Here is a 17,452-nt window from a genome sequence, read left to right as displayed (position 1 = left end):
TCTCACAGCTAAGGGAAATCACTCTTAAAAAAAAGGCATGCTCATTAGAAAAAAGTGTCCATTAACGTACAGTTTTAATTAAGGAAATTAAATCAGCATTGACTTGCAGTATTGAATTGTTTAAGTCTTTACCAAACTTGGCCAAAGATCATAAGCTCGTGTATCACGGGGAAGCTGTCACCCTCAATCCCCTCATCTTCTGTGTTTTACATTATCCAATCCCTTTCTTTGAAACAGCATATGGTCCAATCCAAGCATGGGTTTCTTGACCGTCTTTTCTCTCCTCTCCCTCATCATGATCCTCTTCCAACCCCCCCCCCCCCCAACTCGCAGCGACAGCCATCTCCATCCATGAAATTCTCCCTGCATTCGGGCTCCCAAGGGGTCTCTTACCCGACGCAGTCAAGAACTACACCTTCTCTGCTGAAGATGGCAGCTTCATGGTGGAACTCGAAAAGCAGCCTTGCTATGTGCAGTTGGATGAGTACTTAGTCAGCTACGACGAGCTCATATCAGGCACCCTCAAGCTGGGATCAATCACTAACTTGGAGGGAGTTCGGGTGAAGTGGTTACTGCTATGGCTCAAACTTGATGAGATTAAGGTTGATTTGCCTCCTAATGATAACATTTACTTGCAATTTGGTCTTGTCAACAAGAAAGTTGATGTTCATCAGTTCCAGACGATTCATTCTTGTACTTCTCGGCATTTGTGGATGTTAAAGGTACATTCTTTCTGTAATTCTACCCTTTCTTATTATCAATTTGTCAAAAATTATTGATATAGTACTTGAGATCAAACTGTTACTGTGTTAGATTGGTGTTAAATATGTTGGTTGATGACTAGGTGTAATAATGCCTGACCTTGCTTCTAATCATCGTGTAAAATGTGAATCTGTCAAGTTGTTGTTAAGGTCAAATTTTTGGGCCCTGTATCTTGAATGCGTCTCATTATTGATAGTGCATAAATACTCATAAAAATTTGCCACTTTGTAGATTTGGTTAGAATAATATACCAAGAGTCCAAGATTGCTCTTTAAAAAATAACTTGTCATGTGAAAAAGAAAAGTGACTTGTCATTTAAAAATTATTATCTACATTCTAGTTGTCAAATTTTTAATTTAATTAATGACTCGTTTTTCTTGATGGCTAGGTGCAACGGTTTCCAACTCAAGTTGATGAAATGCCAAATTATGTTATGGAATGAATAGTGTCAACTACTTCTTAAAGGGTCTATTATTTGGATTTTCTAATGCACGTGCTTTATTGTACGCCTAATAATTACCTCATTTAATAAAATGCATATGAAATCTTTTGCTCACTTTTTAAAGCGTCTTTATAACGAAAAAGAAGTGTATAGATTTAATACTCTCTACATCGTACAAATGCATATATTTTAAGTTTATACACATAAGCACGTCAAGAATTCATTAATTATTGTATTAATTTCCAATTGATCATATGATAAAACGATTATTTTGTATGCAAGTGTATTTGGTAATTCAGAGTCTACAATACTAGACTCTAATTAATCCAAATTAGAGTTGTGTCAAGCCTCTATAAGGAGGAGACTTCTCTTAACAATTGGATTTGCTTTCTTTAAGTACTTGATACCTTGGCTAAACTTGAACAACTTCGTTACCAGTTGGATGCATATTTTCATACCTCTCTATTGAATCTGTTAAATACGGGTCTGGGCCGCACCGTCATGGGAGAGTGCAAGTCCACCACTTTACAAGACCAAGGAGGTTCCACCTCAAAACCATATGGCAATGAAGGGAGTAGCCCCTTAGCCTTATATAGTGGTGGTAACTCTTAAATTCTTTTAATGTGGGATTCCATTACCACTACACTCCCCCTTTAGTGTTTTTAGTGTGGGACAAGAGAATGCTTACATGTGGGTTGTTCATGGGCTCAACGGAATCATGGCTGCTCTTTCATGGAGGCTTTTCCTAATCATCCTATCTCTCTCCTCCCTCTACATCTCTAATTCAACCATCCATCCAACCCCATCAACGGCTCACAAGATTGTTGTACTGGTCTCAAACAAGTGCTCAAGGATAGCAAGAAATGTTTGTGTATTCTTGTTAAGTGTTAGAGAATAATAATTAACTAAGATTATACCATGGGGCATTATTACATATTTCCATTCCTGATCTAAAAACTCTAACGTGAATGGTTGAATTGTTGCATAAAAATATTTTCAACACGTCTCCATTTATGATTTGATTTTCATTTATAAATTCTTGCCATCCGTCCTCGATAAAATACTTCCAATTTGAACCAATTTCCATGTTCCGAACAACAACTATCCACGAATGATTGCCAAGACCTCGATATATAGTTACATTGCCATCACTGAGAATATGCCATAATGTGCCTGGGATACGCTGGAATTACACATATACACCCAACATTAAAAAAACGAATATATGTAAAAAATTATCGAAATATATATGTCCACCTTGTACGTACAATACACAAACAATTACTTACCAACGCAACACGTCTTCTGTCATTAACAACTACTTCGAAACTTGGATTATTCTAAAAATTCATTTCTCTCCAATTCTGCATGTGGTTCATAAAATAATGAATGGAAAAAGCAGGTGATTACTAAAACCTTAGCTGTAGACACGTTTGAAAATGTACTATCATTACCTTCTTGATCGTACTTCACCTTACAACAAATGCTACTTAATTGTATTGCGTTGTAATCTAAGTGCTCAATTTTTTGGTTCAGTTTTTAAGTCTTCTTATAGTTTGTAAAAGGGTAGGGGGGTTACAATTATGAGAAATGCCTAGTTAGTAGTTACTCACCATGAGTTACTATAGTAGTAAATCACATGACATTTTTTAAATAAATAGAAAATTTTACACCAACTCTAGTACTCTACCCTCTGAATTGCACATAAATTCCCAACTTTACCTCCGAGTTTACCTCCATTGCCTAAAAGAAAACAAAAACATAATTCCCTCTTATTTACCCCAAAAAAACCTCACTCAGACTTCGCGTTTTCGCTCAACACTACACTCTCTCACTCTAAACCCCTAATTTCCGTTTCTTCTCCTTTGTCCGACGACTATCAAACGCCTACAACAACAACAACGATAACAACGTGCAGTCAAAGGTTTGAAGTTGAGTTGCTCATTCTTTTTATTCACCTTTTTTTTAGTTATGGAATTTGATATTTTTCGTGATATACAATCTTCCTCAACAAGACCCACTTTTGATTGTTGTTCTGCATTTCAAATTTCATCACCATATAAGAAAAGGAAGACAATTTGGGGTGTGTTAAATAATGGGGTTTTACCAGTTTTACGATGTTCTGATTATTATACTGAGCCTTCAATGAAGGAATTAGCTGCATTAGAGGGGATTAAACCTGGGTATTGTAGCAAAATTAGGGATTTTGTTGTTGGGAGAACTGGGTTTGGGAGTGTGATGTTTTTGGGGGAAACTGATGTGAGAGGTTTGGATTTGGCTGAGATTGTTAAGTTTAATAGGAATGAGATTGTTGTTTATGAGGATGAGAGTATTAAGCCTGATGTTGGGGAAGGTTTGAATAAGCCTGCTGTGGTTAGTTTGATACTCAAGTTTGGAAAATCGGGTGTCGATGGTGGGAGCTTTTGTGGGGTTGTTGATAGGTTGAGAGAGAGCTCGGTTAAGCAGGGCGCGGAGTTTATGTCGTATGATCCATTGAGTGGGGAATGGAAATTTAGGGTTCGGCATTTTAGCCGATTTGGGCTGAGTTTGGATGATGAGGATGATATTGTGATGGATGATGCGGATGATGAGCCGGGTCATGATCATGTTGAGATGGATGACGATGTTGGTGTAGGTGTAGGTGGTGGTGGTGAGGATGAGGGTTTAAATAGTAATGGGTTTGATATTGGCCAGAATGAATATGAGCTTTCTCATTCGCTTCCTGCTCATCTAGGGCTTGATCCCGCTAGAATGAGAGAGATGAAAATGTTGATGTTTTCGGGTGATGGTGATGAGGATGAAAGTTATGATGATTATCCGTCGCATGAGAAACAATCGAGTCAGCGAGATAAGTTTCCATTATACAATTCAGGATTAAAGGTGAATTTTAAACCAAGTCCTCCGCCACCCAGGAAGACTCCAGTGCCTTTGCTTGAGTACAAGTCTAATGGTTTTGATGTAAATGCTCCTGGGACTCTTCTATTAGCACAACAAACTAGATCACCATTGAGGGTCGTTAAACCGGAAGGTTTCAAATTGGACCCCGAGCAAGAAACACCTGTATCTGGTTATCATTCACGAAATATAGTTGATGCTGGGTTGTTTATGGGCCGATCATTTCGTGTTGGATGGGGACCGAATGGTGTCCTTATTCATAGTGGTGTGCCTGTCTGTAGTAATGATCGTCAAGGAGTATTGTCTTCAGTAATAACTCTTGAAAAGGTTGCAATCGACAAGGTCACTAGAGATGAATCAAATGAAGTGAAAAAGGAAGCTGTTGATCAACTATTTCAGTCACCCTTAGAATTACACAAATCGTTGAATCATAGGTTTCTTGAAGTTGAAGTTGGTCCCTTTAATTTAAGCCTTCAAAAAGTTGTATGCGATCGTTTTTCTCTGTCAGATATCTGTCGTAACTATATAGAGGTAGTCGAGAAGCAACTTGACGTTCCTGGTATGTCACCATCTGTTCGTCAGTCTTTGATGCACCAAGTGATTGTATGGGAGCTGATTAAGGTTCTTTTCTCTGAAAGGGAGGCTAGTGGAAAGGCCGTGTATGGTATAGAGGACAATGGCGAAGATATGATGCTGGATGGGAAAGCTGCTCGCCCAGAAGTTGACCCTGAAGCACTCCCTCTGATGCGGAGGGCGGAGTTTAGTTATTGGCTACAAGATAGTGTGTACCATCGGGTACAAGAAGATATGAGCTGCTTGAGTGAGGGTGATGATTTACAACAGATCTTTCTTTACCTGACTGGAAGACAGTTAGATGATGCTGTAGAATTGGCTGCTTCTAGGAGGGATGTGAGGCTGGCCTGTTTATTAGGGGAGGCTGGTGGGTCTATGGTGAATCGTTCCGATGTAGCTCAGCAGTTGGAGCTATGGAGAGACAATGGCATGGACTTTAACTTCATTGAGAAGGATAGGATACAACTTTATGAATTGCTTTCGGGTAACATTCATAGTGCTTTGGCTAATAAAAGCATTGACTGGAAAAGGTTTTTGGGGTTGTTGATGTGGTATGAATTACCACCCGGCACTGCCTTGCCTGCTGTTTTTCACACTTACCAACATCTCCTTACTGAAGGAAAGGCTCCATATCCTGTTCCAGCTTATATTGATGAGGGACCAATTGAGGAGACTGTTCAAGTTGCGACAGAGGGACGGTATGACCTTGCTTATTATCTGATGTTGCTTCATGCTAGTGACAATGGTAATTTTGCTGGCCTGAAATCTATGTTCAGTGCTTTTGCATCAACTAACGATCCACTTGACCACCATATGATCTGGCATCAACATGGAATTCTTGAAGCAATTGGTGCCTTCAGTTCTAGTGATCTTTATATTCTTGACATGGCATATGTTTCTCAGCTATTGTGTCTAGGGAAATGCCACTGGGCCATCTATGTCGTCCTACACATGCCCTTTTGTGAAGCCTTTCCTTATCTACACTCCACAGTTATTCAGGAAATCTTGTTCCAGTATTGTGAAACCTGGAGTTCTCAAGAAGAGCAGCGCAAATTCATAGAAGAAATGGGTGTTCCATCACAATGGTTGCATGAGGCTTTGGTATATTTACTTCCTCAATTCTGCAGTATCTTTCCAGCCACTAACCCATTTTGTCTTATGCCTCACTTAATATATCAGTGTACTATATATACTGTCAGCTATTGCAGTATTTTCTTTTGTCACTTTTGAATAGTACTGCTATAACTTATAACTTCTTAATATGTGCATTACCTTACAACAATCTCATTTGGAGTAGGATTACTTGTTTAGTATTGTGTTATGAGGCTAAATATATTACTGGTATAAGTTTTAGAGTTCAAACTCCAATTAGGGTTTTGGTATAAAACTTTTTTCTTGTAAACAAACAATGATATGAGTAATATTTTGCACAGCCACACAGGCTTCATACGGTTGAGATTCGGTTCTATGGTAGTAGAAGCTGGCTGGAAATTGTGGCTATTAATCATTTTTGATAGGGTCTTTTTCTAAACAAGTGCTGCTTTTGGCCATTTGCTGTCACCTTGCTTGAGGAAGTTGTCATTTAGGTTATTGCCAAGGCCTCTTGTTAGCATTTATGGCCATAGCAGGCCCTTAACTTGCTGGATCCACATAATAGTTTTTTGATTTAGTGGTGCGTCGTGGGCCTGATGCAGTGGATTTTAATGGTCATTACTGTTGGCCCTTGGCGGTGGCAATTGAGTACTCTAGGAAGTTTAAGTAGCAATATTGGAATGATTTTGGAAAGGTGGGATGTGACTTTGATGAAATAGCCAAGGAGTTAAGTGGTTCTTGGGGCCTGTGTGAATTTAATATCTAAAGGGAGTAGTTGGGGGGGGGGGTTGGTGGTTAACTCAGGTTAGAGGTCTTTGCGAGATTATAATTATACGTGGGAAAGAGAATGAAGAAGAGGTTAACCATGTACCATTTAAGGAAAGGAGTTGTCTTGATGCCTTTTCTTTTCGTGATTTTTCTATTACATGCAGCTCCCAAATTACGTAGTAAAAAAGTTTTTTTTTTACTGTTATAGTTATAAATCTAATTGTCTAAGCGTCTAACCCATTAGGAGTTGGACCAGTGCTTATCTACCACGCATGGAATGCTCAAAGATGCTGGTTTTCTTGTCTTTTTGTCCTTTTCTATACCCTTAAATTGCTTAATTGCCTAACCACCCAAGAGAACATCGAAAAGAAAAGAGAAGAAAAGGACAAACTCATGGACACATGTGAATTAAGATACACATTTCACTTGCTTCCTTCCCATTGAACACGTGTGGCTTGCCCAATCTGATGCAGGCTGATAGCTATCCATGTTCACTCCTCATACAAGCACTTCTCTACTACTTTCCATATGAACAGACACAATCAATAAAGAGGTTGATCAAAGATTATGGTCTATCCTTGCTTCTATAAATATTAACTCTGTGATATGGTTTGACTGTACTTTATTTTCGAAGATTTGCATGTGCTTTCCGTAGTGCAGCCAATCTCATTTCTTGTTACTCTCCTTTTTTCTTTTTAGTGTTCATATTCTGTATACATTGCAGGCTGTATATTTTCAATATTATGGTGATCTTTCTAAGGCTCTAGAGCACTACATAAAATGTTCCAGTTGGCAAAAGGCTCATACAATCTTCATAACATCAGTTGTTCATTCTTTATTCTTGTCAGGTAAACTCATGTTCAAATCTTATGATCTCATCATTGTGGATGCTTGGCGGAGTTCTATTCATTTATTTAATTTTTAATTCTTGTTCTTGTTTTTAGTTTATTTATTATTTTTTATTTTTGTTTTGTGTTATTGCTTGTGTTCTTGTTTTAGCCATTAGGATTCTTTGATGTTGGTGTTATAATTGATATGATGCTCAGGCTTATCCAAATTACCCCTTTCTCTAACCAACATAACCTGGTCTCGGCACCATATATGGGTTAGACTTAAAGCAAGAGGAAGGGAGATAAACTTTGTTAGGGTTTCAAAAGCACCAAATTAATAGAAAGGAGAAAGAAATGTTGGAGCTTTTGGTCGCCTGAGTGATGTGAGCCCTTTGGAAGAAAGTGAGAGAGAAAAGAGGCATCTTATTGAAGAAATGGTCTATAACTGTAGTGCTTTAACTTTAATATAACTTTCTGTACAATAAAGTATAAAAAGAATTTCAAAGTACAGCCAGCAATATTGATCTTTTTCTCATAAAACCCTCACCGTCTCTCTTTTATTTTACAGAGCCTATATCCTACATGGTTTGCTAGTTTCAAAACAGTAAAATAATGAGTAAATCATTTTCATCTACTCCTCTGTAATGAATTAATTACAAAAAATGAATATGTTATTTCTCATAAATAATAATAAATGTTTCCATTATTTTGTTATTGAGGGATTATGTTTTTTTTTTTTTTTTTTTTCCCCTTCATTTCTTTGTTGACTGCAAGTCATTAATTGACTTTCACTTACCAGCTTCGTAAGAATATAAAATGTTCCTTTTAGGGAAATTTTTTGCTGCTGAGTATAAATCCAAATTTTGGATACTGTTTCACATCAGTTGAAACACTCTTTAAGACTGGGCAAATAACATTTATAGTGTGTTTGATTCTGAGCATCATAGGTTTAATAAGCAGATTAACAAACCACAATGTTTTGGGGTTGATAAATCAGCATTATTGTTATTGCTATCAAAGGAGATTAAAATATGTGATGCTGTTATTGCAGTTGGGCTTAATAGATGTATTGGATCCAAATAAATCAACATCAAAATTTTTCATGTCTTTTAGGAAAAAGTGTAAATAACCCCCTTAACTTTTCAAGTTTTTTCATATTACCTCCTTTGAATTATTATTTTTATTTAACCCCCTCACGTTTCGCTCCGTTACTTAAATCACCCCCAAATCACCCAATTCCGTCAAAACTAACGGAATATTTTCAATATTCCATTAGCTAACAACTTAACAACTTAATTAATTTACTAAACTAAATTAATTACAATACTAACCTCTTTATTCTTTTAATCCTCTTATTAACAACTTCATCATCACCTTCATTCATCTTTATCTTCAATCCTCTTCACCTTCATATCATCACCACATCAAAACACACCCTCCATCATCAAAACACTAACCAACACCCTCACTCTAGCCAACCAAACATCACAGCACCACCCCCCTTCATAAAAATATGACCTCAATCTCACGTACAACGAAACCCTAACATCCTCATCATCATCTTGATCATCGCAATTGCAACCTTCTACTTCCAATTCAACATCACCAGCAATTACAACTACAACGACTACATCAACGATTGCAGTTGAAATCGTCCTTGGCCCGGCTGAGTTCTTTGAGGCCCGATTAAAAGTTGGCCAGATTCCAAGAAACAAGCCTAGCTGCACCAAAATTCAGCCCAAATCCTTGAAGAATTGTTCAATTCGAACCCTCAACTATGGTTGAAATAAGCTCGACGTACGCGGCTGAATTCAGGCCAATATTTCGAACTTTAGATTTAGAAATGTAAGTTGAGAAGTTCGAAAATTTGAGTGGGAGTTGCTGGAGTTGATAGATTGAGGTAGATGGATAAGTTTTTGGGTGTGAAATTGCGAGTTTGAGTTGATTTGAGGATGAGTTTTGAGGGAGGAGTAGATTCGAAGAAAGAGAAGGTGTGCATGAGAGTGTTATGTGGTTGTATTTTGGGAAATGATGAAGGTGACGATGGGATCGCTGTGGTGATGGCAGCGACATCATAGTTGGTGGTGGTGGTGGCAGCAGACAGGTGAAGGCTGGAGTGTACTAAGCTGGGGTTGAGGAAGGTACATGATGGTTCATGGTGGATGTTTAATGAGGATATAATTTTGGTTGATTTCTAATAATGCTTCATAATAGTTGATTAATTAGTAAAAAGTGGGCCCCACCGTTAGGTTTTAACAGAAAATGCAAAATAGGGGGTGATTTCACTAACGGATCAAAACATGAGGAGGTTAAATAAAAGAAAAAAATTCATAGGAGGTAATATGAAAAATCTTGAAAAGTTAGGGGGGTTTTTTTTACAATTTTTCCTATCTTTTAGCAGCTAGTGCCTTTCATCCTTGTTTGCATACCTATATCGAATTGAACCATGTACCATGTCACACTGTCTCCTTCCATTAACAGCTATATTAAGTAACCCTAACTCATTAATTTGCTCTTAGCTCCTCTCTCACAAAGCATTAAATACTCCAACTCCTTTTTTTCACCTTTGCTGCTTCAGATCTTAAGCTCTTGCTTTCTTCACTTCTTTCATGAATAAACCTACCATGTTTTGGAAGTTCCACGTCTTTAATCCTTCACCAGAAGAGTTCCTGTGTTTCACATCTTCAGTTGAAAGACTTCTATACTTTGCCCCATCATGTCAGCAAGCTATTAACCCCTAAATAGTCCCTTGTGTTTGACCCTAATTTCACCATGTTCATACATGCTTTACAATTGTAAAAGTGGAGGTGGAGATCATAACTCAGTAAAGCAGTTGTTGCGGTGTGGCTATATTTGTGTAAGGCTGGTATTAATTGGTTAACAGATCTTTTCAACAATATTTGGTCTACGTCAAGGATTTGCACTAAGCCCTAATTTACTTTTGTATGTTGTTTGCGTGATGAGGTACCATTCTGTATGTTGTTTGCGGATGTATTATTTTGGTGGATGAAAGGGCCAAAGGGGTTAATGGTAGTTAATGGTAAATTGGAACTATGGAGGCAAAGGTTAGAATCTTGAGGTTCAAGCTACCTTGGTAATATACTAAAAATAGAGAATTAATATGGCTATAGTACTCCCGGTGAATGCTTCCGAGTGATATGCTTTAAGTACCTTGGGCCAATTATTCGAAATAAATGGTGATATAGTCCAACATGTGGCTCATAGGATTGAATTTGGGTGGCTCAAATAGAATGCACTTCATTGTGCCCTTAAAAGCTGAAGGGAAAATTCTATAGGAAGTTGTAAGATCAAAGTTGTTATATGATGTAAGTGTTGCTATATGGTGAAAGAACACATTAATAAGGTAGGAGTCATTTTGGATACGACATGTTAAAGGCAATATTCTTGGAGCATTGAGTATAATGTGGTCTGTGGATGAGGATAGAAATCTAGGCATGTCATAGAGATCATTGAAAGTTCTTCTGATTTACTTTCTTGCTCTTATTTATGTGTCACCTTTTTAGTTCCTTCTTTAGTTCAATACATGAAAGATGAGTGCAATATGTTTACTGGTGACGTAAGTCACCACTCTCTTACTCCAAATCACATATCAGTGGGAAACAGGGAGGAATTGACTTCTCCCAAATACAAGCGATGGAAATTATCTATTCTGGTTTCCTTGATTCTGCCCTCGGGACCTTGTGTTCTTGCTGTAAATAGTATGGGCCATAGGGAAGCACAAGGAGGCCTGTGGCTTGTATTCGCGTCCCCCCACCCCACCTCGCCAATCTCCACTGTGCCAATAGTATCCTCATTTCTCAGGTTTGAAGTGGTTGTAATCACCTGTTGATGTCTGTTCATTCCTGTCCCTACTGTGTGTCAGACTTATGTTTAGTCGTGGCTGCTGAAATCCCTGCCTGGCACCTGGTTTACTTGTACTCCTTGTACGAATTTAATGTCAACTTTACGTGCAGAAGTCCTTCTCATTAGGTGCTTTGCTTCCTTTTTCAGGTAGCAACGCTGTGTGTGTGAGTGCACTTCCCTTTTTCTTTGATCCTTGACCAAACTTTTCTGTGTTTCTCAATATTTCAATTTGATTTCTTTCTCCCTCTTTCCTGTGGGGGTTGTAGTGCCTTAGGCAATCTGTTTCACTGAGCGTAAGCTTCTCAGGGTACAACCCATAAACGAATATTCTTTGTGTAGGTGGTTTGAAATTTATAAATATTATCTGGCTTAATGAAATTACTGTATCTTGGATTCCTGACTATATCGCTGACTTTTTTAAACTCCTTCCTCTTTTTGGGTTCTTATATAGTCTTATGAATTGAAATATCTGATCTCAAAGTATCACATTGGACAATTTTTTTTCTAGAATTCCTGTACCTATACCTATAAAAGCTATTCAAGACAACCAGCTGCCCTAAGACATGATGAGATAGATATCAGTCCAAAATTCAAGTGGTTAAGGTTTACTAGGCAGCTCCTGAAACAAGTCTTGACGGGTGAGTCTTGACAAAGCAATAGGCTGTGTGGGTGGGTTTCAAGGGTCAACATTTTCTAGCTCTTGAAAACATTCTGCAAATGGTCAAAACTTGGGGGACTAGACATGCTCTCAAGTGGGATCTTGTTTGGTTTGTCTGAACAGGTAGTTTCTGATATCAACAATTTCAAACCCAATAACTTTTACCTTCTCAAAAACTGTGGAAAATAAATTTTGTTAATTTGGGACAGAGTATTTGAGTTATTATTTCATTGTATATTTTCCTGGTTAATAAATTAGTCAGTTTGATTGGCTATTCAAGATAAAGTATTGCCTCTCTTTTTAGCTTAGTATGACTGCGCCTTTATTGCCTTATCTCAAAAAAACAGGTGAATTTATATTGCTGCCTAAATAGAGTGATATACTGTATAAAGAGTTTATCGAGAAAAGATATAAGAAAACACTGTATGCAGCACTACTCATGACATTTCAAACAATATTTATAATAAAAATTTCCTCTTTCCACTCAATTTAGCTTATTTTATATGAAGTATGACATTACAGAAGGCACAGTGAATCTTAGGCTTGAAATTATCCCTCTGGCCCTGTGCATCTTCGGCTCTTATTTCTAAGTTGATACAACATTGAATTTTCCCCTCTGCATTTTCAGCTCTTATTTCTGCTTCATCTTTTGATATTTAAAGTTAGAATCCATTTTGGTCTTACCATTGTATTTGCTAAGAATGTATATATTGGTGATATTGCACCATCTTACTACGAAATCGAAAATTTTGAAGTCTTAACTGAAGTGATTATGTGAATGTGTTTAATTTGAAGGTTTTTGGGTAATCTTTCCCATGAATCATTGCTGTACTGCCTTTTCTGTTTGCTTGTCAAAAGTGTTCTAGTTGACTAATTTGGAGCCTACAACGCTCTTGCCAATATTCAAGTCAATAATGTTATGTAAATGCAGCCAAAGACTCAGAGATTTGGAGGTTGGCAACGTCAATGGAGGATTATAAGTCAGAGATAGAAGACTGGGACTTGGGAGCTGGAATCTATATCTCATTTTATCTGTTGAGGAGCTCTCTTCATGGTGATCAAGATGATATAAACAAATTGGTAATTATATTCAACTTTACCACATTGTGGCTGGATTACATTTTGAGCTTGACCTAATTCCTCGATAAGCAGCTTCACATGATAAAGCTGTCAAAGTAATGTGAACTTATTGCTTAGGCAGCTGAATCATGTGCAGTTACTGTTTAAGTGGTAGCTGCTTTAGCTGCTTTTCCAGCAAAAGTATCTGATATTCTGTTTTTTGTTTATATGGAGGTTATTTGTTGTTGGATATTTTGACTTTTACCACCAAAAAAAAAAATCAAAAAAAATGTTTTTTTTACCACCAAAACTTCTAAAACTTTTATTTTACTACCAAATAAAAAATAAAAAATTGTTTTTTACCACCTGTCGTAAAAAACCTAATGGAATTTTTAAAATTCTACGAATTTCGTGTCAAGCACATGCTCTTTAAAGGTTTTGGGGGGCATTTTGGCCCTACAGATCCAATTTGAAGTCAAAATTGACAAAAAATGATAAAAAAATGCCTCGTTTTGCGTGTTTTAAAATACCTCGATTTGTGTGAATACGCAAAACTAAGCATTTCTAATCATTTTTTGTCAATTCTGACCTCAAATTGGAGCCGTAAGGCCAAAATGGCCCCCTAAAACCGTGAAGAGCATGTTTCGCGTTAGATTTAACGGTTTTCTTGACGTTAGGTGGTAAAAAACAATTTTTAGAATTTTTTTTGGTGGTAAAATAATAGTTTTAGAAGTTTTGGTGGTAAAAAACATTTTTTTGATTTTTTTGGTGGTAAAAGTCAAAATTTCATTTGTTGTTTGCTATTGACAAAATGAAATAATATGAATATATGATAGTATCTGATAGTGTTTCAGCTTTGGTTACACTTAGCTGCTTAATTTAAGCTGTAGTGGGGCAGCTGGTGAGTTAAATTTTTTTTTTTTTTAAAAAAATCTCATTATTCCTCTGTTGTATAGCTTTCCAATGTCTGTGAACCATGAACTGCCTGCAGGGGTTGAAACCCCCAATACCAAAGTTGGATTGGCAATTCTTGTGATCCATGTCTTGTAGATTCCAGAATTATTTTATGTGCTCCTGGAATGCTTGCTGCAGACTAAATGGTTTGATCAGCTCAGGAAAATTAATGGGCTTGGTGTCTCAGGATGAGGGTAGAATTATTTGAATGACTTTGTGGCTGAGTGGCTCTCAGGCCCCAGGCCCCATGCACTGAACTAGCCTAACCTTGATGTGCAACAAGCCCAAAGAAAGACTTGAGGAAACAAATACTCCCTTGATCTTTCTCCAAAACATCTGTATGTGCATTCAGAATGCACTTAGACATAGCACTAAAAAAACTGTCTATGCATGCTTGTGCCCAGTGTCACATAGTTCTCTCAACTGCCCGCGATCCGCGAACTGGAAAAAGCGAATTATGGTCGATTTTGGGCTAATTTTGGCCCATTTTAGGCGAATTGCAAGCCGAAGAAGCGAACTATGTGACTCTGCTTGTGCCTAACCTTGTGTTGAATTGTTGATACACCACGTGTCATTAGGGTCAATTTCGTTACCCTCCAATAGGCATTTCATCTTGCAACAGACACTAATAAGTGATAATTTTTTTCTATGCGATAATTGATAGGTCAAATGCAAGCATTGTCTGCTCTTATCGTATCATTGTACCATACCCAAGCTAGTCCTTTGAATTGCTTGTTTCTTGCTACTTGTTAATGCTATACACTTCATCCAATCATCACTCAACATGCTGTAACCAGAACTTGGGCTCCGCTATAAGCCTTTATTGTCACAAGAATGAATCTTCATGATTGACAGTAGTATGACTTGTTTGGTAGACACCTAGATGGCACTAGATGATGCTAATGGGAATGGATTTATACATAGTATTTCAAGACAACTATCCTGCCAAGGTCTATGGTAATGCCACTTCATCCCTGAGCATATATTTTTCTTCACAAGTTTCCATTTTCACCAGTAGAATCCTCTAGAATAAAAATATAAGGTAATGCAATGAAAAAAAAGAGATGCCTAGCATTCTACAGGCATTTTCATTTAATTTAATTCTTATTACCACCATATAGTACCATCTATCAAGTGGGTGAAAAAGGTAGCAAAATGTGCTGTTTAGGGCTTTAGGCTGGCTCAGATTAGGTGGTGATTGGAGTTCTGGGAGTATTCGGGATTATTGTAAACTTATTTTATTTGAAGTAAATCAAAATGGCTTTTTAATTTGTAGCCAACCAAGCACTTAGCTGATTAGCCTAAATGAAGCCCAACCAGCATTAAAAACTGACATATGGTTTGTTGAAACCTTTATTACCATGAACTGTCGTAAGGTTTATACAGCTATCAGACAATCACTGTATGAGCAAGCATCAAGACTACTACAAAAGAGATTCAGAAATGAGAACCCATACTAACTTTGGCCAAAACATGTGTGTTAGTAAATTTCACGAGCAGAAGACTATTTATATGGGAGTAGTTCTGTAGTTGCATTGGGAGAATAATTATGTGATTATCTAGTCCTTCGAGGCTTTTGCTCAAACTAATATTGTGGAATTGTATCATTATCCTCTTCAGGATTCTCTTGAGAGTAAAGAAGCAGCTTGTAGGGAGTTCTTCAATTGCTTAAATAAGTCTCTAGAAGTATTGGGAATCAGACTACCCACAGACGCAAGGTATGCAAGTTTAGCTTCGTTCACTTGTTTATCTTCTGGATTTTGTAATATATACCGTCATAGTTATTATCTCTATTCTTTGGCTGTTTGTTATGAGATGAGCAATAACATGGGGATCATTAGAAAGGCGAAGTATAATGCTTTATGTCAGGTTTATGTTTGTCTCCTTTTATAATGTCCCCAATACCAGAAACTAACAGCAATCATTGTTTTCCTTAGAGTGGCCTACTCAAAGATGTCAGAAGAGATCAGCAAATTGCTTGTATCTGACGGTGGAGAAGATTCAAGACGTGAAACTCAGTTGACCTGCTTTGACACCATAGCTGCTGCTCCAATCCCTGAAGATCATCGCTCTTGTCATTTACAGGAGGCAGTGTTACTTTTCACTACTTTTCTTTCAGAGACAGCCACATAACCTTTCTTCTGGCCAGATATTGACTAATGAATGAGTGGATGCATTTCAATCTCAATTGTAAACTTCCGATAGAACTGTTCCACCGATGTGCCATATCAGCTGATCCTTTTCAAGCAGCATGCAACAAGTGTAAAAAATTATGGCAGAAAGTATGCAGCAACCTTTGGTATGGTGCTTTATGGCAGGTCATTGTGGGTTTATAATCAATATTTACCTGGTTCTTAAATTATGACTCTCCTAGTCTCCTGATGATGCTACTAGCAATGTACCTGCTCATGGTGGATTAGCATCTGTCTATGACTCTGATTATGTCATGTGGTCATGTGGATACTGCCATACTGGGAGTGCTGCTAAAGCGGATATCCAAGTCAGGTTTGTGGTTGGTCAAGTTTGTGTCTGGTCATGCAGGTTTAATTCATGTTCGGTAGAAGTAGTTTGGTTAGTCAGTCATCTTGGGTTGGGTTAGTTTTTTTGTCAGCCCTAGTAAAATGTTGTCATATGTTCAAGGTTTAGTGGATCCTGCTAACTTCACATAATAGTGCTAGAATTGCAGGTCTTTTATTATATTGCAGATACACGGATATTCATTAATATTTTTTGTGCAATTTTGAGTTTTGTAATTGACTGATGAATTTTTAATTAGTGGTGTATAATGGGAGTAGGGATGGCAATGGGGCGGGTCGGATGCGGATGATGGTACATCCATACCCATACCCGCCTAAAAATCTTATACCCATTCCCGCCCCACCACCTGTGGCGGGTACAATATCCACATCCATACCCGCCCCACCACCTGTGGCGGATACAATATCCATTTTGAATTGGTATGCACAGGGGGAAACACTTGGGCTGAGTGTTGAGTGAACAGTTTGGGTTGAACAGTTGAGTAGGTTTTCTGTTAGGCCAAAATGAACCCCATCAACTTTTTAAATTTTATTTAACACCCAACAACTTTTGATTTCTATTGATTTCACCCCCAAATCCTAACAGATTTAACTTTCCCGTTTACCTGGGCCCACTCCTAACGTCTATATAACCACCTTATATCCAATTGATTAAGAAAATTTCCAAATCATCAATCTCCTTTAACATTTCATCTTTCTTAAATATTCTCATACCGTGGCTCTTGTAAACCATGTTCATCCTTCTCTCCTAAAAGTTTTCATTTTTCATTTTTCAAGTGGAATTACAGAAGTAGTTTGCTGGGAAGTTGGGACTCTGCTTCGGTTTGGAAAGAGGAGAAAAGAGTTGGTGGGAAAGTGAGTGGAGAAGTGAGAAAATAAATGTCATGTGGGTGAGAATTGAGAAAGTGTGAAATGACCAGCTTGCCCTGTGTATGGATTGAAGCTCCATATGCTGGGTAGCAATGAAAATATCATTTTGTGTTTCTTCAAAGAGGAAAGGACAACGAGTAATGGGATG

General features: G+C 37.6%; 2 protein-coding genes across 2 annotated transcripts; both read left to right on the top strand.

Annotated features, from left to right (window-relative positions):
- Positions 1 to 13: 13 nt before the first annotated feature.
- On the top strand, positions 14 to 1,318 carry LOC110695917. Its single transcript, XM_021873149.1, has 2 exons — positions 14 to 722; positions 1,151 to 1,318. The coding sequence occupies exons 1-2, from the start codon at positions 441 to 443 to the stop codon at positions 1,202 to 1,204; spliced, it is 336 nt and encodes a 111-aa protein (XP_021728841.1). The 5' UTR covers positions 14 to 440; the 3' UTR covers positions 1,205 to 1,318.
- Positions 1,319 to 2,772: 1,454 nt separating this feature from the next.
- LOC110695915 (nuclear pore complex protein NUP96-like) lies at positions 2,773 to 16,669 on the top strand. The gene is made up of 5 exons (XM_021873147.1): positions 2,773 to 5,773; positions 7,257 to 7,380; positions 12,816 to 12,964; positions 15,518 to 15,615; positions 15,835 to 16,669. Exons 1-5 carry the CDS (start codon positions 3,176 to 3,178, stop codon positions 16,028 to 16,030), a joined length of 3,165 nt encoding a protein of 1,054 aa, XP_021728839.1. The 5' UTR covers positions 2,773 to 3,175; the 3' UTR covers positions 16,031 to 16,669.
- The last annotated feature ends 783 nt before the right edge of the window (positions 16,670 to 17,452 follow it).

The sequence above is a fragment of the Chenopodium quinoa genome, unplaced genomic scaffold (assembly GCF_001683475.1).
Source record: "Chenopodium quinoa cultivar QQ74 unplaced genomic scaffold, ASM168347v1, whole genome shotgun sequence".
Taxonomy (NCBI): domain Eukaryota; kingdom Viridiplantae; phylum Streptophyta; class Magnoliopsida; order Caryophyllales; family Amaranthaceae; genus Chenopodium; species Chenopodium quinoa.
Note: the sequence above shows the minus strand (reverse complement) of the source record. Positions and strands in the feature narration are given on the sequence as shown.